This window comes from Lonchura striata, chromosome 2 (genome assembly GCF_050655825.1).
Source record: "Lonchura striata isolate lonStrDom1 chromosome 2, ASM5065582v1, whole genome shotgun sequence".
Taxonomy (NCBI): Eukaryota; Metazoa; Chordata; class Aves; order Passeriformes; family Estrildidae; genus Lonchura; species Lonchura striata.
In genome coordinates this window covers 67,513,455-67,535,209 of record NC_140704.1, presented here as the reverse complement: position 1 = coordinate 67,535,209, position 21,755 = coordinate 67,513,455, and the positions used below count along the sequence as shown (strand labels likewise).

Below are 21,755 nucleotides of genomic sequence, written 5' to 3'. Positions count from 1 at the left end.
CCTTTTGGTTGTTTTTCCTCTTCCTGCAAGTCTTGCTAACAGGTGAATGGGTCAAAATTTAGTTTACGTCGCTCACAGGACACACAGAATTAAGCAGATATAAGGAAGAGGCCACAGAAATAGCTAATAACTCTAAGCTGGTCTTTTTAAACCACACAACCCAGATTTAATCTTTTTTCAGCAATACATACATGTTCCCATACTCCTTGGGAAGTGGTATTATCTTCTTAGAAGCCCTGGAAAACCTTCCCCCTCACAATTTTATGAAATTCAACTTGTTCTACTTTGCAAGCATCTACGTGTAGTTAACAAGTTGGCCACAATTTGACACCAAAAATACTTTCTTTGGCTTTTGAGAATTATACAATTTTAAGCTAAAGTCTCAGCATCACAAAATGACTTCTTTTACCACTTTGAAGGGGTGCAGGACAGAGTAATCCAGAACACCAAGAAATTAGGTTGAACGGTCTACGAAGGAAGAGGAGGCAAACCAGGTCAACTTGTGTTCTAGCTACATGGGGATACTAAAGGAAAAAAACAACAACAAAAAAAAGCCTTCCACAGCCTCTGCTGCTGTGGTTCTGAGATACAGGCTCCCAATGACAAAAAAAAAAACCCAAACCAAAAACAAATCAAAAAAAACCCAAGAAAAACAAACAAAAAAAGCAAAAAAAAAAAACCCAAAGAACAACACAAAAACCCCCCACCAACTAAAAACACCAAGACATTACACCACAGATGAAAATACTACTTGAAGACAGGATACTGGGAAAAGGACACATTAATGGAGCTGCCAAAACACAAAGATGGACATTATGAAATCTGGGACTGTTGTCAGAACAAAACTTTGCAACACCAGGAAGAAAGCAAAATGGAAGTATATTAACTCCACTGCATTAAATATAGAAAACACAAATATGGAACCACAGAGTTAAATGACCATCAGATCTGGCATGTTGTGATCTTTCTGTTGTTTTCTTTCACCATGTGAAAAACACCCTTTTCAAAAGAGCCTTACACTGTGCTGAGATATCAACTCCTCTGAGAAGCAAAAGACAAAGTTAGACAAAGCAAACAAAGCAATGCTTTTGTGTGTATTTTTTAGAGTTTAATATTCAGTTTCTGTTTGGTAAGATGAGGCAGATAACATGCAAGCAATTTATCTGTTTGACTGGCAGCCTCTTCTATCAGTTTCTCTTGACCATCATACACCAGCACAAGTAACTAATGATAAACTGCTTATTTTAAGTTACTGGGGTACACAGACATACCATAGGGGTATTATAAGGCAGCCTTAGCATTGCCAAAGACTACAGAGTTTTTAAACGTAAACTATTGCAACACGATAGTTTCCTGTGGCTCACCATGAGCCATCAGCTCTGCAGCACAGGCATGACTTTGTCCTCCGGCCACTCGCTGGCTTCCAGTGACACTCACCTGGGCCACCTGCTTGTACTAAAAACACCATCGACACGGGGCCTACCCACATAAACCTTGTGAGACAACGTAGGAAGAAGATCTTCCTACATTTTAGCGCAAGCATGGGGCTGTTCCATCTGCGCTTCTTTTCCTCAAGTGACAGTAACTCATCTTCCAAGAAAAAGCAAGTTTCTCCACACGCCAAGTGGCGCCCAGAAATGTTCTTTAAGGGATTACGCTCACCCATGAAACCTTGAAGGTCGGTAACTTCATAAAAAATTCAAGCGCGTTAAGTGACCCCATTCGCATCGTGTCTCACAACAGCGGTGTGCCTGTCCTCCTGCGCCCTTCCCCTGACCGCAGCTGCTTCCCGGGCACCGCGGCTCCTCCTCCTGCTCCCCAGCGCTGCCCGCAGCGCCGCAGGGCGCCCGGCCCGCCGGGACACGGCGGGACTCGGCACCCGGAGCCGTGCTCCAGCCTGCCCCCGCACTCAGGGCACCCCGTGGGACAGACCGGCCCCGGCAGTGCCTCCCGTCTGCGCAATCCCCTCCTCTTCCTCCCTCCGGTGCCAGCCCACGCCTCCCCGGCCGCCGGTCACCTGCTTTCCCCCCGCCCGGCCGGGCCGCGGGCCTCTCCCGCTGCCCCGCCAGCCCCAGGCGCCGCAGGCGATACCCACCCGGCGGTGAGGTCCTGCTGGACGCTCAGCAGCCGCTCCCGCAGCGTCTCCAGCATCTTCCCGGCCTTTCCCGGCTGCGAAGGCCAGCGCCGGAGGGCGGGGCGCGGGCGGGGCGCCGCTGAGCTCCTGCCCCCGGTGCCGCCTCCCCTCGGCCCGCCCCGCCCCTCCCGTCCGGGCACTGGGGTTGGGAGCGCGGCTTCGCCGGGGAGAGCCGAGCCCCTCGCTCTGCGTCCTCCGCGGTGCGAGGGTAGAGCTAAGCTTAAAGCCCGGGCGGTGCCAAGGACAGATCTTGAGCAGCGTGCGAATCCCTGAAGTTGCGGCTTTTTTAAAGACCGCAGGAAAGCACCTTGGAAGGTTGGGACCCTCGCCAGAGGGATTTTGACTTCAGCGTTGGTAGCGTAGGAGTGACCTCCTTAGCGATACAAAGTTGATCAAGGGACTGGAACATCTCTTTTAGGAGGAAAGGCTGAGGGAGCTGGGCCTGTTCAGCCTCGAGAAGAGGCAACTGAGGGGGACCATATAAATGTCTGTAAGTGTGCGAAGGGAAGGTGACAAGAGGATGTAACCAGGCCCTTCTTGGCGGTGCCAAGCAATGGGACAAGAGGCAGCAGGTGTAAACCGATGCCCAGGAAGCTCCACCAGAATATGAGGAAGAACTTGACTGTGTGGCTGACCAAGCACTGGAACAGGTTGCCCAGAGAGGTTGCGGTTTCCCTATTTGGAGATATTCAGGATCCATCTGGATGCAGTCCTGTGCCATGTGCTCTAGGATGACTCTGTTTGAGCAGGGAGGTTGGACCAGGTGACCCACTGTGGTCTATTCCAACCTGACCTATCCTGTGAACTCAGGGAGTCGGGTTCTGTGATAAAATCTAAAAAGTACGGAAAGCAAAACCATTGGGTGTCCCTAGAGTTGACAGGGTCTTGGAGTAAGGGATAGACAATAACCTTTCAAAGTCCTTGCAAAGCAGGTAGTTGAATTGTCTATGTGTCCCTCCACTATTTGCTTTGGAGATGGTTTTATAGATACTAGTGATTCTTACAAACAATGAGCGAAAAGAAAAAAGGCTGTTCTTACAAATAGTAAATAATCCAGTGAAAAGTTCAAATTAGATTTCTAGGTACTGTCTGCTCAAATAATAACTGTTAGGAGTAATTCAGCAAATCTTTAGACAGTTTAAGTGGAATCAAGACCTTTTCAGAACAATTTGCCAGTCTTTCTGGGTGGCTGTATTTACAATTACAGTAACAGTCTCCTACCCTGTGTGTTTTCAATTAATGTTTGAGTGACATGGACATAGGATTTAGGTGGATTTGGAACTTCCATTTAATTGAGACTTCAACTTTTAGAAAAAGATGAGATTTCAAAGTGAAAATATTTTCTAACCAATTCAATTTTGGTTGAAAGTTCCAAAAATATAAAGAGCAGAGCACTGAAATAATCTGTTACAAGGAGAATGTATGCAGCGAGCTGCTGCTGGATGTGTCATTTGATACTGCAGAAGTATATTCAGGAGTGGTTGGAGGTAATTTGAATCAACTGGAAAATTGACACCATAATCCAAGACAGCTTGTGTGCTTTTCAAAGTGTATATGACCTATAGATTGTTTCTGCTTTGGTGTTTTGAAAAAAAAGTATTGCCCTGTGGCATAAATTCAAATTAAAAGCTAAACGCTTGCTAAAAGAAAAATGGTTGGGTTGATATTCCAAACATTGAAATGGATACAGCTTGCCTTATCTTGAGGTCAGAAAGACAATTTTCATGGCAGACTGCATATAAAATTCTGTAAAAAAAGTATGATATTTAGAAGGTATTTTTCTCATGCTTGACCTAACAACAATTTCTGAAAATAGAGACTTCCTACTTGCCTGTATAGTTAGTCCTTCAGAGAAGGAGGGGAAGGCCTTGAATCAAGTGTTTTCTCATGTATTCACCGACATGCATTGCAAATGCTGACAAAAGCCTTGCAATCTGGCCTTATGTAATATATGATGTTACAGGAATTAAAGTGCTCAGAAGACAAGGGAGGGGTTTTAACCTTTAATTTTCAGTTTTCCTTTGAGAAATCATATTAATTTCTTCAGTGTTACATATTTTCAATTTCCTTGTGACTGGTTTTTGTCAGTGGTGGCCCTGCTAATTCACAGTGAATAAGCACTTTGAGATTCCATTGCTTCTTTTGCAGTTAGAAAAACTATTCATAAACTGCTGTACAGTTTTGTTTCACATGTCTGTGTAGGATTTGGGAGAAGAAATGTGTTGAGATAGTATTAACAGCCACTAATTCTAGAAGTACAAGACTGGAAAAAACTTCTAAAAGCACATCCCCTGCTCAAGGGCTGTGATGAATTATAAATACACTGTGTAAACTTTGTTTAATTGGTTCTTAGGAATTTAAAATTAAGGAGATTCTGCAAGCTCCTTATCAGCTCACATGTTTAGCTTTATCTTCTTTTTTGTTTATAGAGTGAATAGGCCTGTTTTTTTTTTTTTTTTTCCCTTTTAGTCACTTTCCAAGCTTCTTTTCTGGGTTGGTCCGATCAAGAGATTCCCCAGTTTGTCCAGAAAGTGCAGAGCTATAGCATTTCCATCACTAAAGCAGAATTACATGGTTTCATTTTGAACACAAGTTACATATTGATACTAATTTATTAATATTTATGTACATAAGCAATTAATTTAAATTGCTAAACAAACAGAGCAAAACAGCTCTGAGACAGATCCTTCAGGTGTTAATTCAGCACAGTGCCATCTAAAATTCTGCCAGGGGCTTTGGGTCAAGTTTTCTAGAGATAAAATTAGTGCTAAATAAATTTTTAGTATCAATGACCTGTTCTACTCATTTAGTAATTAAGTAGTTTGGGGCTGGTTATTTGATATAAATTCTGACCTGAATTTGAGCTAGGACTTCCTAGTTTATTCTTCTGCTTCCCTGATACAAGCACATGTAGTATCTTCTGCAAATTCTGCAAATTGACTATATTGGTCTGTACAAAAAATGCATAGGCATTCTGTGCTTTGCTCATCTATAAAGAACAGTGATAAAAGTCAGTAGCAATAAATCTTTAGAGCAAAACACAGAAATGCATTTGACTGTATAACCCATGTGTCAAATGAAGATTTCTTTTCTAGATCAGCCTCCCTTAGAGGCATAAATTAGGCTACATTTCTGTAATAGATTTTGCAGCACAAAGTCATGTCTAGTCATGCCTTTCTATAATTCCACCTTTTCCTAGGCTTTAGTGACCCCATTTAGATTGACTTCTAGATTAAGACTGTTCTGAAAGAGTGATGCTGCAGACACCAGGCTCATGCCTGTTAAGCTTTTCGGTGAAAGATGATTTTAAATACTTTCCCATTATACTGATATGATGTGAAATGTAGTTTGTTTAGGTATCTATCCAGTTTATGTCTCGGTCTCTTCTTTTGAGTGCAGTCAGCTTGATAACCTTCAATATGACATTCTCAAACTAACTAGAATTAGTGAACAAAACTCTCAGCCCTTTCAGAATCTCTCAGATTTGTAGAAGTAATTTTTGTCCTCTTCTGCTTAAATCTTGCTGATAGTATGGTTTAACAAACTTCATAGCTTGGGTGAAATTTAAGACTTTTTTGTTTTAATAATCTGTAGAATATGATTAAAAATTCAACTAGTAGATATTATAACTCTTCAATTCTATACATATTTTGTTTAGCTAACTGGATATGTACTGATATAAAGCTTAAATACTGTTAGAAATACCTGAAACAAACTTTCATTCTAAAAATCTACTACTACCATTGTAATTGATAAAGACTTTAATGAAAGTGTCTAAAGATCTGATTCAACATTTCTGGTAGGAATTCCACTGCATGCTGAAAAGAAAGGATGGCACTTATCAGAAAGTTTTATATGCCCAAAACTTCTGCAGGTTTACATTATATCAGTGGAAGCTAAATTTAAACATTACATCCTAAGAACTATCTGTCATAGTCTCACTTATCCTGAGGCCTCAACAGCATTTCTAGTAGCTTCTATGAGCTTCCTTTTACAAATTAACCTTTATAGCTTTCTAATAAGAGTTAATTTCTGCTCTTATCTGTACTAACTCTTGGTGTTTAGCTATGTAATAGTCTCTGCAGCTGACACAAAGTTTTTATGTTTAATGAATAGAGAATATTTTTATCTCAATAAAGGAAGTTGTAAAGGAAGGGTTTTTTTTGTTTGTGTGGTTGGGATTTTAATTTTTTTCCCCTGTAACTAGCAGAAGAAGAAATGGTCAGTAATCATTCCCAATCCTAAAGAGAACTGGAAGAATAATTTATGCTTACCAAGTAAAAATATTCTTAATTCAGTTCACACGAGAACAGGTATGGGACTTAATCTCCAGGCTAATATAGGTTCAAAGACCTGGTTTAGATGTTCACTTTTTAATGGACTACATTTTGACAGCATGGAAGTGAATTACAATTCTCAAATAATAATCAAAACATATCTTGATTCATATGTTATCAACAATAATATAATAACAATAAACTCATATCTTGAAACAGTTTCACAGTTTCTAAGAAAAAGATTGGGGGGAGGCACATTGTAGCAATAGATAAAAATAATGGTGAAATTCCTTGGTGGTCACCTCCCGCTCTACTTACATTGTATCTAGTGAATGAAGACGTGATGAATTCCTACCTTTCTGAACTGTAGGGAAAAACTGGGGCTGGAGGGAAACAGTGGCTAAGCAGAATTAGGAAGCTAAGCAGGCATTAGGATCCTCCTTCTGCAGGACCTTAATTGCTGTTGGGGAGAGGACAGGAAGAGCACGTATCTTGGGACAGACAGATTCCAAGGGCAGCCAACAGTTATACCTGACTGGATGAGGTGGCAAAACATGTCCTGATGTGATGGGAGTGACCATTTTAACATGGCTGCTGTAACTGTCCTAATTCAGTGCGAGGATTTTGTGTTTTCTTAATTTGCAGTCACAGCTGAAAATGGAGTCATGGAATTGCTGATAAAAATTTTGCTGTCACCACTGAAGCTGGCAGATACTGAAAACTATTTAGAAAGCAGAATATGGGCTCCCATTATCTTTCGCCTCATTTTCTTTCCTGCCTTCACTTTATTCCTAGTCTTTAGTATTTTTACAACATGAGACTCTGAGCTCTAAGTGTTTCTCCACCAGTCGGCTTGCAAGTGGGAGTTGGGCCTGAAACTGTAATTTCAACTGTTACTGAAGTTTTCTGACATTTTTATGTGCTTTTGCTATGAAAGTATTGGAAGAGGTCAGCAGTGGTCACAAATTACTTCAGTTCCTTTTGTCTCTTCCTAGATTAGTTGACTTGACTTTGACATTGTGTAAAAGACCACAAAGCAGGATTATTTTTATATCAAAAGAACAGCTAATAGGAAGGCTCAAAAATGAGGACTTTATTTGAAACTTTATCATTTGGATTCTCTCAGTGTCTTGAAACTTCTGTACAACTAAGTTATTAAATTTAATAATAGAGCAGCTTCCAAAAAGAAAGTGAGGATCATAACTCCTACTGAATGTAGTTCAGAGTGTGCTGATTTTGAGAAAAGGAAAAAACACTCAGCAAACCAGCCAGTTCCACTAGAGGGCATGGCTGTGCATAGAAAAGCAAAATAGAAATGTGGTAGTATTTCTTTTTCTCCAAGGGCATGTACCACAGATGAGCAAAATTTTACCAGTTAATACATTAAGTTCATGGCTGATTTCATCTCACAAAGACACCTTAAAAACCGTCACTCGTTTGAGTGGGACCAAGCTCAAGTGTTTAGTGGCCAGCCGGCATTTGAGGTAGTCTCAGGGTTGTTTACATAAGCTCCTTTCTCCTGGCTAAGCTAGGTGGGGAGATCTGTGTTACACTGTCTCACTTGGTATTTTAAGGACCGTGTGGACAATCCTCACGAGCCAAAGTAGACGCCAGAGTCTCATGTCCCTGCCCCTCCTAGCAGAATACTAGTTTATGCCATTTCCAGTGACTCTCACACTGGCACTTCTGTGGAAATGATCTGAGGGGCTGCTTGGTAGCAACTGGCTTAAGAAAACACACTTATGTAGACTGCATAGCTTGTGTAACTAACCTTGACCAGGATGTCAAGGAAATTAAAAATATGTATTAAGCATGAATGAATGCCATACAATGGTATTTGTGCCTGCTATTTTTATTGCACTTGTAAGTAATTTTGCTAGAGTAGGCATTGTATGATTAGATGTTCCCCATGGCTATAAAGCATAATTGGTTGGTTTGAGGGCAAAGTCGTGTGTTTTCTGTGTCATTGCAGTGCCAGAAAATGCTGATGTGGCTTTAGGTTTACAGGGACACTGGGGTGGGAAAGAACCTTAGCAGAACCTGTGTGTTTTGGAGCTGTTCTGGGAGGGACCCCCAATTCCACTGCTGTATTCCCAGTCTGCAGTAATAGGCTCTACTGGAGTCTCTGTGCTGGTGTAAGGAAAGCACAGAAATGCTGATGGCAGAGAAGGGACTGCAAATGTGTAGGAAACTGCTGTGAGTGGGTGGGATGTGTCATGAAGCACAAGGGGCTTTTAGTCAAATAAAATATACATTTCCCCAGTGCTTACTGCTCTGTTTAAGTTCTTCTGTGTTACTTCCAATTTTCTATGAATGTGACCAATTTCTGTTCCCCTGGATGTCAGAAGCATGGTTTGAGGGAAGTGGAATGATACCCAGACTGAGATTCTTGAAGGACAATTGTATTATGTGTCAGTTTTATTGATCAGAGGCAATTAGCTCAGCCAAACCCAATTAGGACACAGTTTTAGTTTTAGGCACACAGACATTAATCACTCATTATCCAAGTGAACTCTAAAGGGAATTACAACAGACTAAGAGAATAAAATGGCTGTCCCTTTGCTGTTAATGGAGGAGTTTTCTAGATTTGTATTTGGTAATATACTGATTGTTTGACTGACTTGCTCTTACATTAAATCTGCTTTTGTTTTTTGCACTTTTTTCCATCAACAAGATCTTAATCATCTGTCATTCTGGCCTTTCTGGTGACAAATATCATCCCATGAGTGATTTTAATGGATTTTTCCCCCTGTTATTTTTTTCCCTGTTAACTCCTCCCCTTGGTTGCTGCTCTTGCTTAAGGCAATTTTTGTTGAAGACTTCTGGCTGACTGCCTAGCATTTGGCTAATAACTCTGTGCAATTGTCAACTTCATACTGTTTTAGCGTTTGAAATCAAATTCTCTCTCCTCATTTTATATGGGTCTGCTGTTTACTAGTTCATTATGCATAGAATCTAATCCACTTATGTTGTAAGTAGCCTGGAGACAGAGCTGGGATTTTTTTTTTATCATCATGTTGTATTTTATTTATTGAGCATAATTCAGTTTGAATGAAATGAAGTTAAATAGTCAGAATGGTTCTTGTACTTCTGCAGAACTTTCTTATCACAGTACATTTTGCCAGTTTGATTTATTTTATCTGTCTATTTACAGTTGTTGTGACAACCCAGATTTGCTTTACTAGCTACAGTAAAAGTATCTCATCCTCTTGGAAAGTACTTCATATTTCAAATTACATAGCTTCAGGCTGGACCTGAGAATTGCACAGGCGAGTTTTGATTTAAAGTGTTGTCTGCTGGCTCTCTCTCAGTTTTCTTTTGCTTTTATTTTTTTTTAGGTATGCTTTTTGCTTGGAAAGTAGCTATCATTGCTGAATATCAAGGTCCATTAGACATAGACAAATACTGTTTATATGAAAAACAGTGAGACAAAGATGCCAAATGCTCATATTTAGGTGCCTGATTTATGACATGGGCTTTTGAAATCATTAAAAGTGGGATGTGCCCATTCTGCAACATCTGAAAATAAAAACATTTAAATGCCAAATTTAAGCTGCTTTGTTTTGTCATTCTGACCTGTATAACCCAGCACACAAAATGGAAAAACTGGATTGGACCTGTCTGTTGATGCTATACTGCTGTGAGATATAGTATTGGCTTTCTGTAGAAAGTCTTCATTGTATGGGCTTTCCAGGAATGAGAGAGTGTGAGGCTGATGTTGTTCAGACCAAGGCTCTGACACAGAATGCATGGGAGGCTTAAAGAGCCTTCCGCAAAATATGCGTACTAAAATGAGAAAGAGGAAATACATTGTCTTGAGAGATGCATCTGAAACCTTGCCTTTTCCCAGTAGCAGGGTAAGGGAACTCTGTAGCATGTGAGAATATTATTTTTATTCTCTGAAGAGTTATAAATGTTATTCATAACCAGAAAGCTTTACTAGTATATATACTTTAAAGATAGTCCTGGCCTTCAGATGTATCATACATCCTTTCTATTGGGAAATGACAATAAAAATAAACATAGAGTATTTCCAGCATGGCCTTGCAACAAGGAATTTTACTTCTTTCAGAAAGTATTTAAGTTCTTTCATTACAGTGTATCAAACATTGTTATTCATGTAATTCATGTATTTGACTTTTAACTTTATAATGTTAATATTGCTATATTTTTTTTACATAGCAATAATATTCATGTCTAGTAGTCAAACATCCAGTTGTTCTCATAGAGCAATTCTGTGCCATTCAGCATGGTTTTATTGTACACATTCATTCTGTACTCAAGCAGTATGACAGGGAGGTAAAAGAACTCTGAACTCCTCTCAGGTTTTAACTAAAAACAGGTTTCACCTCAAAGATATGTATTCAAGATCTAGCTTTAAGTCTAGCTTAGAGCCCTTTGCTCTTCCATCTCCGAATCTTTTGTTAGCGTCACAAAATACTAAGTTTTTATTTATTCTTTTCCTAGCTATATCCTGCATCCCATAGCTTCCACTAGGAAATTGTTTTTACTGAGTAAACAGTAAACAGATCTAAATGATGCTGTTCATATTGGCACTGTCTGTACATATTAAAAAGACTTTGCTCACATTTGCCTTGATGTTGCAAAATCACCCTATGTGTTTAAACAGTTGAACAGGAAGAAAATACATTTTATGGCTATAACTGCATGTGGTGAGTCCTGAGCCAACAATGTACTCTTGTGGCAAAGGAGGTTATTGGAACCCTGTACTGCACTAGGAGGATGCACAGCAGGTCAAAGGAGGTAATCTGTCCTCTCTTTTTAGCAGTAGTCAGATGTCGCCTTGATTCTTAAGATTTTCTAAAGCCTTCTGAGTTTACATTCCCACACATTTTCTATAATCACCATATTGTTTTGCATTCCTTCGTGGGGGTGGAGGAAGTTGATGTAAATACTGGTGGTTTGTCCAATGTCTTTGGAGAGGTGGCCTATTCACTCTCCAATCCACTGTCACCTTTGGAAAAGTATAAAAGTTGGAATCAGAAAATAAACCTTTTCCACCTTGCCATCGCAGTGGCTCATGTTGTGCTTTCTCGTGTCCTATAGCAACAGTCAGGCCACACCTGGAGTGCTATATCTGGTTCTGGGATCCCCAGTACAAGGGAGATACACCCATACAGAGAGAGTCCGGTGAACAGCCACGGAGATGATCAGGGAACTTGGGAATCCTCCCAGTGAAGAAAGGCTGAGGTAGCTGGGGCACTTTCACCTAGAAAAGATAAAGTTCATTGAAGATGTTATGAAATTCTTAACAGGTATCAAATACCTGAAGGGAGACTGAGAGCCAGGCTCTTTTCATTGGTGCCCAGTGACAGGACCAAAGACAACAGGCACAAACTGAAACATGGGACATTCCCTCTGAACATCAAGAAATGCTTCTGCACTGCAGGAGTGGCCAAACACTGGCCAAGGCTTGCAAGGGCAAACGCTTGCCCAGAAAGGCATTGGACTCTCCCTCCTTCGAGATACTCAAAAGCCATCTGGGCATGGTCCTGGGTAACTGGCTCTAGGTGACCCTGCTTGGGTAGGAGAGCTTGGGCAAGGTGGACTCCAGAGGCCAAAACCAACCCTTCTGTTATTCTCTGTGTCCTGGGTTGTAAAATAAGCTTGTATTCTATTTGCCATCTGTTGAAGGCAAACCTGTCGGACAGGTTTTGTTATCTCTCTCAGAGACAATGGTTTGCCCCGTAGAGGCAATGGTTTGTTTATACACTATTGACTGACTCACTGCCGGGCTGGTAAATGTAACACCGTGAGGGGTCCCACCCAGAGGGGGAAGCCAAGCACTCTATTGTTGTTTAAAGGGGTAGCTTTTTGGGGAGAGGAGGCAGCTCTCTGGGCGGGACTCCAAGAGAAGCAGCTCGCTCTCTCTTCGCGGGATTCCCAGAGAAGCAGCTCGCTCTCTCTCTCTCTTCGGCGGCACTCGCAGCGAAGCAGCCGGCGCGCGCTGAGGCGACGGCAGCGGAGCTCAGAGGCAACCCCGGCGCAGAGGAAGACCGGCCCCACTGCCACCAGATCTTCAGAGGAAAACCATACCCTTCTAAAGATCACCACTTCAGCTGCAATTCATCAACCATTGCAAGGGAAGCAATTGTCCCAGCAGAACTGATACTGGCACCCCGACTCCTCAGGTTCTGGACTTTTTCACTGGTTTTGTTTGTACCGATTGCATTTGCCTTTTTAAATTGTTGTCTAGTTTTCTCCTAGTAAAGAATTGTTACTCCCATTCCCACATCTTTGCCTGAGAGCCTTTTAATTTAAAGATCCTGGTAATTCAGAGGGAGGGGGGTTTGCCGTTCTCCATTGCACAGGAGGCTTTGTCCTCTTCCACAGACTCCTGTCTTGTCGAACCAAGACAGATATTGGCGCCCAACGTGAGGCCCGAGGGCATTGAGAGGGAAAAAGGATTAACAGTTCTTAAGTAATTTGGTTTTTTGTTGTGTGTAAAAACATCTTCAGCATCACAATGTGGTCTAGTTTACCTTGGTTTGGGTGGCACGTGATCGTAGCTATACTTTTCCCATTTGCAGACCCTTATCTAAAAATGGGTCCTATAACTAAGGCTACGGTGTCTGTTATCAAGTTTGGCTTCTGGGTTAATTGGGTGAGGAATTCATGGATCTTTAATTTCCTCTGGAAGGCAGGTACATGGATTCATAGCTATCACACGTTAACTGTATGTTTTTGGGGTTACTTTAATAGCGGTACCTACTGCGAGGAAATAGCACCTGGGCAAACTTTCTCCCAACCTTTTAACCATCTTTTTGGGTCTGCTCCACCAGTTCTCAAAGGGTTAAGATCCTTTCTAAGTGCTAATGATACCATACAATGGGTGGTGTTGCTGATAGTCCTGTTATATTTAGCATTCAGAGATAAGGGAAGATTAACCTGGGTAACTACCCTCACACCTACACCACAGACTCGAGATGCTGCTGCTCCAGAGCCTGACCCTGCCCCACAGCCCACCTCAGAAATGAACCGCCCAGATTGGGTGAGGGTTCTGGTTAAGGAGATACGAGAGATGCTGAAGGAGTGCATTTCCCCAGCTGGTGAGAAACCGGCCCTTTGCCTTGAGGAAGGACAGTCTAATAGTACAGCTGTGGAACCCACAGATGTTACAACTGTCCAGGTTCCAGCTGAACCACAAAGGCAGTCACGGTCAGCAGCAGTGGCCCCGGTAGAAACAAGAAAGTCTAAGGTGAAAGCAGAGCACCCTGCAGATAGGGACAGGAATGGAGGAACCTCACAACCCACAGGGGAGCCAGAGATTGCTATCATCACCGAGTCCCTGACGTACGAAAGTCTTCGTAATCTGCATAAAGACATTGTGCGACGAGGGCGTGAGGCTTATGCTACCTGGCTACTCCGGGTTTGGGATCTTATGGGTACAGGCGTGCAGCTGGACGGTGGTGAGGCAAGGAACTTGGGACCCTTGACCCAGGACTCGGGTATAAATCAGGTTTTTGTAAGGGAACCAGGATCCCTTTCTCTCTGGGAGCGGCTCTTAATGAGTGTCAGGGAGAGGTTTGTCCACAGAGAGAGAATGCAAGAGCACCATCATAGAATGCGCTGGAAGACCCTCGAGGAAGGGATCCAACAGCTGAGGGAAGTGGCAGTATTGGAGGTACTCTTTGGGAGGGATGGACGACACAATAATGACCCTGACAAGGTCAGGTGTACGGGACAAATGCTGTGGAGTCTGGCAAATCTTGGGCCATCTCAATACACCACCTTCATTGCAACAATCAATGCTGACGCCCACTGGGAGACAATAGGTTCTGTTGCCAACAAACTTAGGAATTATGAGAGTATGATTAATGGCCCAATGCAGGCTCATATCTCAGCTGTGATTAAGGAGTTTAAAGAGGAGATGAGGGAGGAGATAAGGAAGGTTAATACAGCACCCGTGAGAGTCACAGGCCCCAGAATCAGCGCCCAACAATCCCCAGCTAGAGAGAGAGGGTACACCCCAAGGGCTAATCTGTGGTTCTTCCTGCGTGACCATGGGGAAGACATGGGGAGGTGGGATGGGAAACCCACTTCTGTCCTGGCAGCACGGGTCCGTCAACTCAAGGAGGGAAACTCTAACCGGGGGAGTTCCACCAAAGTGAAGGTAGCCTCAACCTCCCGTGACCAAGCTTGTGGGTACGATCTGTCAGACCCCCTTGAAGGGACCTCTAGTATGTATGCCCAGGGAAGGAATGATAACCAGTGTTAGAGGGGCCCTGTCTCTAGCCAGGGAGAGGCACGGGAAAACCGGATCTTCTGGACAGTGTGGATCCGATGGCCTGGCACATCAGAGCCACAAAAATATGATGCTTTAGTTGATACTGGTGCACAGTGTACTCTGATACCATCGGGACATGTGGGGGCAGAGCCTGTTTCCATTGCTGGTGTGACAGGGGGATCACAACAATTGACTCTGGTGGAAGCCGAGGTGAGCCTGACTGGGAAGGAGTGGAAGAAACATCCTATAGTGACTGGCCCAGATGCTCCGTGTATCCTAGGCATAGACTTCCTCCGGAACGGATATTACAAAGACCCAAAGGGACTCAGGTGGGCTTTTGGAATAGCCGCTGTAGAGGCAGAAGACATTAAGCAATTGAACACCTTGCCTGGACTGTCAGAAAACCCCTCTGCAGTAGGACTCCTAAGGGTGGAAGAACAACGCGTGCCAATTGCGACCTCGACAGTGCACCGCCGGCAGTATCGGACGGATCGAGATGCCGTGATCCCCATCCACAAAATGATTCGGGAGCTGGAGAGCCAAGGGGTGGTCAGCAAAACCCACTCATCCTTCAACAGCCCCATCTGGCCTGTGCGCAAATCTGACAAAGAATGGAGATTGACTGTGGACTATCGTGGCTTAAATGAAGTGACTCCACCACTGAGCGCTGCTGTGCCAGACATGCTGGAACTCCAGTACGAGCTGGAGTCCAAGGCAGCAAAGTGGTATGCCACCATTGATATTGCTAATGCGTTTTTCTCCATTCCTCTGGCAGCAGAATGCAGGCCTCAGTTTGCTTTCACCTGGAGGGGCGTGCAGTACACCTGGAACCGACTGCCCCAGGGGTGGAAACACAGCCCCACCATCTGCCATGGACTGATCCAGGCTGCACTAGAAAAGGGTGAGGCTCCAGAACACCTGCAATACATTGATGACATCATTGTGTGGGGGAGCACAGTGGCAGAAGTGTTTGAGAAAGGTGAGAGGATCGTCCAGATACTACTAGAAGCTGGCTTTGCCATCAAGAAGAGCAAAGTCAAGGGACCTGCCCGAGAGATCCAGTTCCTGGGAGTGAAATGGCAAGATGGACGGCGCCAGATTCCCACTGAGGTCATCAACAAGATCACAGCTATGTCCCCACCAACCAGCAAAAAGGAAACGCAAGCTTTCCTGGGTGCCATAGGTTTCTGGAGAATGCACATTCCTGAGTATAGCCAGATTGTGAGCCCTCTTTATCTGGTTACCCGAAAGAAGAATGATTTCCACTGGGGCCCTGAGCAGCAACAAGCCTTCACCCAGATCAAGCAGGAGATCGCTCATGCTGTAGCCCTTGGCCCAGTCAGAACGGGACCAGAGGTCAAGAATGTGCTCTACTCTGCAGCCGGGAACCATGGGTTGTCCTGGAGCCTTTGGCAGAAAGTGCCTGGGGAGACTCGAGGCCGACCACTGGGATTCTGGAGCCGAAGTTACAGAGGGTCTGAATCCAACTACACTCCCACAGAGAAGGAAATCTTGGCTGCCTTTGAAGGAGTTCAAGCCGCCTCGGAGGTAATTGACACAGAAACACAACTCCTCCTGGCACCCCGACTACCGGTGCTGGGGTGGATGTTTAAAGGAAAGGTTCCTACTACCCACCATGCCACTGACGCCACATGGAGCAAATGGATTGCCCTCATCACTCAACGCGCCCGTATTGGAAACCTGAATCGCCCTGGGATTTTGGAGATAATTACGAACTGGCCAGAAGGTGAAAACTTTAGTCTCACCGATGATGAGGAGCAGGTACAAGTGACAAGGGCTGAAGAGGCTCCACCATACAACCAACTACCAGCAGAAGAGACCTGCTACGCTCTTTTCACTGACGGTTCCTGTCGCATCGTAGGGATGAACCGGAAGTGGAAAGCAGCCATATGGAGCCCCACACACCAAGTTGCACAAGCTACCGAAGGAGAAGGTGGATCGAGCCAACTCGCCGAACTCAAGGCCGTTCAGCTGGCTCTGGACATTGCTGAAAGGGAGAAGTGGCCAAAGCTCTACCTTTATACTGATTCATGGATGGTAGCCAATGCTCTGTGGGGCTGGCTGGGAAGGTGGAGGAAGGCCAACTGGCAACGTAGAGGAAAGCCAATCTGGGCTGCTGATATATGGAAAGACATTGCCTCTCGGGTGGAAAAGCTGATGGTGAAAGTCCGTCATGTAGATGCCCATGTCCCCAAAAGTCGGGCTAATGAGGAGCACCGAAACAACGAGCAGGTAGATCAGGCAGCAAAAATAGAGGTGTCAAAGATAGACTTAGATTGGCACCATAAGGGGGAGTTGTTCCTGGCTCGATGGGCTCATGATGCCTCAGGTCATCAGGGCAGAGATGCCACCTACAAGTGGGCACGAGACCGAGGGGTGGATCTAACCATGGACAGTGTTTCCCAGGTTATCCATGACTGTGAGACGTGTGCTGCCATCAAACAGGCCAAGAGAGTGAAGCCCCTATGGTATGGTGGGCGGTGGTCCAAGTACAAGTATGGGGAGGCCTGGCAGATTGACTACATCACACTGCCCCAGACACGCCAAGGCAAGCGCTACGTGCTGACCATGGTGAAAGCCACCACTGGATGGCTGGAGACTTTCCCTGTACCTCATGCCACTGCCCGGAACACCATCTTAGGCTTGGAAAAGCAAGTCCTGTGGAGACACGGCACCCCTGAGAGAATTGAGTCTGACAACGGCACCCATTTCAAAAACAGCCTTATCAACACCTGGGCCAGAGAACATGGTATCGAATGGATATATCATATTCCCTATCATGCTCCAGCTGCCGGCAAAGTTGAACAGTGCAACGGACTCCTTAAGACTACCCTAAAGGCACTTGGTGGGGGAACATTTAGAAACTGGGAAATTAACCTGGCAAAAGCAACCTGGATGGTCAACACCCGGGGGTCTGTCAATCGAGCTGGCCCTGCTCAGTCAGAACCCTTACACGCAGTAGATGGAGATAAGGTCCCTGTAGTACATATGAAAGGTATTTTAGGGAAAACTGTTTGGATTAATCCCACCTCAGGCAAAGACCAACCCATTTGTGGGATTGTCTTTGCTCAAGGACCTGGTTACACTTGGTGGGTAATGCAGAAAGATGGGGAGACCCGCTGTGTACCACAGGGAAACTTGGTCTTAAGAGAGAACTGGGTGTAAGATTTCATGGTGTGCAGATGGAAATAGAATAAGGGGTGGATAATGTCCTGGGTTGTAAAATAAGCTTGTATTCTATTTGCCATCTGTTGAAGGCAAACCTGTCGGACAGGTTTTGTTATCTCTCTCAGAGACAATGGTTTGCCCCGTAGAGGCAATGGTTTGTTTATACACTATTGACTGACTCACTGCCGGGCTGGTAAATGTAACACCGTGAGGGGTCCCACCCAGAGGGGGAAGCCAAGCACTCTATTGTTGTTTAAAGGGGTAGCTTTTTGGGGAGAGGAGGCAGCTCTCTGGGCGGGACTCCAAGAGAAGCAGCTCGCTCTCTCTTCGCGGGATTCCCGGAGAAGCAGCTCTCTTCGGCGGCACTCGCAGCGAAGCAGCCGGCGCGCGCTGAGGCGACAGCGGAGGAGCTCAGAGGCAACCCCGGCGCAGAGGAAGACCGGCCCCACTGCCACCAGATCTTCAGAGGAAAACCATACCCTTCTAAAGATCACTACTTCAGCTGCAATTCATCAACCATTGCAAGGGAAGCAATTGTCCCAGCAGAACTGATACTGGCACCCCGACTCCTCAGGTTCTGGACTTTTTCACTGGTTTTGTTTGTACCGATTGCATTTGCCTTTTTAAATTGTTGTCTAGTTTTCTCCTAGTAAAGAATTGTTACTCCCATTCCCACATCTTTGCCTGAGAGCCTTTTAATTTAAAGATCCTGGTAATTCAGAGGGAGGGGGGTTTGCCGTTCTCCATTGCACAGGAGGCTTTGTCCTCTTCCACAGACTCCTGTCTTGTCGAACCAAGACACTCTGATATCTGTAAAATCTTGTTTTCTTGGAACACCATATTAAGTTTTTTGTTTATAACTGTTTATTGATTCATCGGTACTTCCTTCTTACTTATACATACAACTTTTGGAAGTAACCTGTAACTGAAGACACAGATCTTTGAAAATAGAAATTTCCTTAAATTTTATGGGGAAGGCTGAGCTAAAATGGGGATTCTTTGATTCTTGCTGTAATGAGTTTACTGTATTGCTTTAATCAACCAGTGGTATGTTTTTTGCTTCCAATTAATCATCAGTATCTAGGAGTGATTCAGTAATTTCAAATTAGCTCATTTGATACTAAGAGTTCTCAAGATGCTTTCTGAATATCAGTAAATGAAGATTCAAATATATACAAACATGCAAGATTTAAATATTCAGCAGTTACTTCTGGAATTGTTGTATAATTAGAAGTCAGGTCGCATCAAGATTATTAGCCTTATATATTTATGTTAGTCCAGCAACTCATTTCAGCATGAGGTTCCCCACACTTTTTTTTTAGTATGACAAGTGTAAATATGACTAGGAAAAAGAAATGTAATATACATAATGTTTTATCTATGTAGGTATGCATGTGTGCACATTTATGATTTCATGTAATGGCTGTAATACTTCCATTTTGCAATAACAGAGGAAAATATTGGATATCTAATTTGTATCAGACAATTTTATTTTTTTAAAAAAGTTGCTTTATTTTGAGTAGACCATTCGGTGTCTTCAAATTGTCAGCTAGGCTGAAGAACACACATTGAAACATGAAGAGCAATCCAGCTTTTTTAAACTAAAATTTAGTTTAAAAAACTACATTCTTCTATTGAATTCATATTATTTCAATTTACATAGAGGTATTGATGATTCCATTAGTCCATTCTGTCATTGTCAGAATAAGAATGCATCACCTTCATTCTCCTGTTAGAAAATCCTTTTCAACAGCTCTCACTTTACTTTTCCTTTGTACTGTAGAAGAGAACAACCTGGTTTTCATGCTATTCACAAATGAAACATAGGCTCTCATAAAATGCATCTTATTATAAATATATCATTACCTAAAGAAATACAGACTAAAAGGCAGAATCCATATGTCTTTCACATAAGAGACTCATACATTTCTTTATTCAAGAAAACATGTGCAGTTTTAAGATAACAAAGTTAAGTTGTTCTGTGAGCAGTGGAACTAATGAAGTTTTTAAAACTATTTTTGTCTTCCACATTCCTTAGTCCTTCCCATTCTCAGTGCTCAAGTACTTCTTCCAGCTCCTTCTCATGTCTTTTGCCAGTTTGGCTGAGAATGTGGCAACATATGCCACTGCTGAAATAAGCGTGTGCCGATTGCCTGTTCATTATATCCATGGTGATTGGCCAACTGGCTGATCTGCAACTGGCTTTTCCTTAGTGGGAGCACTAATTTCAATCCATCTCCAGCAATCAATTTTCACAAAATGTATGGGAATTTGCTTTCTTTGAGAACTGAAGTTTGAAATGCTCAATGGAGTCACAGGTTTAGGAAGGGGAGGCCTTGCACTACAGTGCCTTGTGATCTTCCTTCTTCATGTCCTTGGGAAAACAGATCCAAAGTTACTGTCCCATTATCACATCTCAGAAAAAAAAAGAATCTCAAAGTCTGTCAAAGATAATAAAATTATCAGAATTGTTAGATCTAGGTAAAATTACTCAAGGCAACAGAATGTCTTTTAATTTTGTAGTGTTGTTGGAGGGAGAACCATTTACAGGAGGTTACATGACTGTAACTTAATGGAATATTTTAAAGTTTTAAAAGTTTTTAAATACTATTATGCTGTCTCTTCCAGAACAAGTGAAAGATGAATCCTGATGAAGAAAAGCAAAATGCTCAGATTATAAAATGACTCTATAGCTATATCTCAAAAAAGGAATTTTGTAGTCCCATGAGGTTAAAAACACAGGTAGTGGACGATCAGATCCACTGAAATACAGGCACAAGGCAGACTCTCCCATTTTTCTGAACAGAACTCTTTTCTTCAAGGATGCCTTGACCTGAAATGTCAAAGCAGTACATATTTTTGTCTAAGGCCAGCTTGTATCTAGAGAGTCTTTATATCTCTAAGGCAGGATTATTATTTTCACAGTACAGCATTTGTGTTAAATGATTTCAAGGTTCTGCATTCCAGACATTGCAGAAGGATTTCTCACTGCCTCAGTGACCTAGAAATCCAAAGCTCACAGACTTCAGACATGGAAGTCCTCCTCATCTTCCCTGGAGCATGGGAGCTGTCTAACAGAAATTCCTCGGCCTGCAGAGTCTGACAGGTGAACAAGGTTCCTGCTGAGCAATTTCAGTGAGTAGATGCATTCTTCCATCAATTATCTTCTGTCAAATTGGCATTTGTCATCTGAAACCTGTTTTTCAAGAATTTTTCAAGCCAGCTCTTGCAAAAAGAAAGAGTGGAGTTGAATATTAATATTCCTTAATTTGCTTATTTGTCGTGGTGCCTTCTTTTAAAAAATGAATTTTTCATTTCCTCCTCTTCATACAGCTTACAGCTTGGTTAAGTTCATTCCATTTATCAACTGTTAAAAGTTATTTGATATAAGAAGCAATATTCTCAAATGAATAAATTTACCTTATTGCCTATAAACTGTAGCAGTGATCTGTGGCATACTGAAACATTTCCCTGTTGATAGTGGGAAAATTATGCTTTGTCTTGCCTAAAGATTGCTTTCATCAAAGCAATATTAAGGTGCAGTAACTATTACAAAAGCTTTTCAAAAACACATTGGAGCTGAAGTAACAGATTCCTGCTGACTTTTGGGATTAAAGAGGTTTAATAATGTGTTTCTGTGGTGGGTTAATTGTAGATAAGGATCAAATTTCTACCCATCTTCTCTCTTACTCCCAACTCCTCAGCAGGACAAAGGGAGAAAATAAGAACAACAACAGTCACAGGAAAGTTACGGGTCAAGATAAAGACAGAAAATTTACTTACCATTTACTATTATGGGCAAAATATACTTGGTGAAAATTAATTTAATTTATTCCCAATTTAAATATATTTGGCTAGTGAGAAAGAAATGTTACAACACCTTTCCTCCCCATTTCCCATGCTGAGT

General features: G+C 42.9%; 1 protein-coding gene across 1 annotated transcript in view; it reads right to left on the bottom strand.

Annotated features, from left to right (window-relative positions):
• Window positions 1-2,180, bottom strand: part of DTNBP1 (dystrobrevin binding protein 1) — a 62,269-nt gene extending 60,089 nt beyond the window's left edge. Inside the window, exon 1 of the mRNA XM_021553254.3 lies at window positions 2,096-2,180. Coding sequence (XP_021408929.1) covers window positions 2,096-2,151 — 56 coding nt within the window. The 5' untranslated portion in view covers window positions 2,152-2,180. The remainder of the gene's footprint in view (window positions 1-2,095) is intronic.
• Window positions 2,181-21,755: the final 19,575 nt, after the last annotated feature.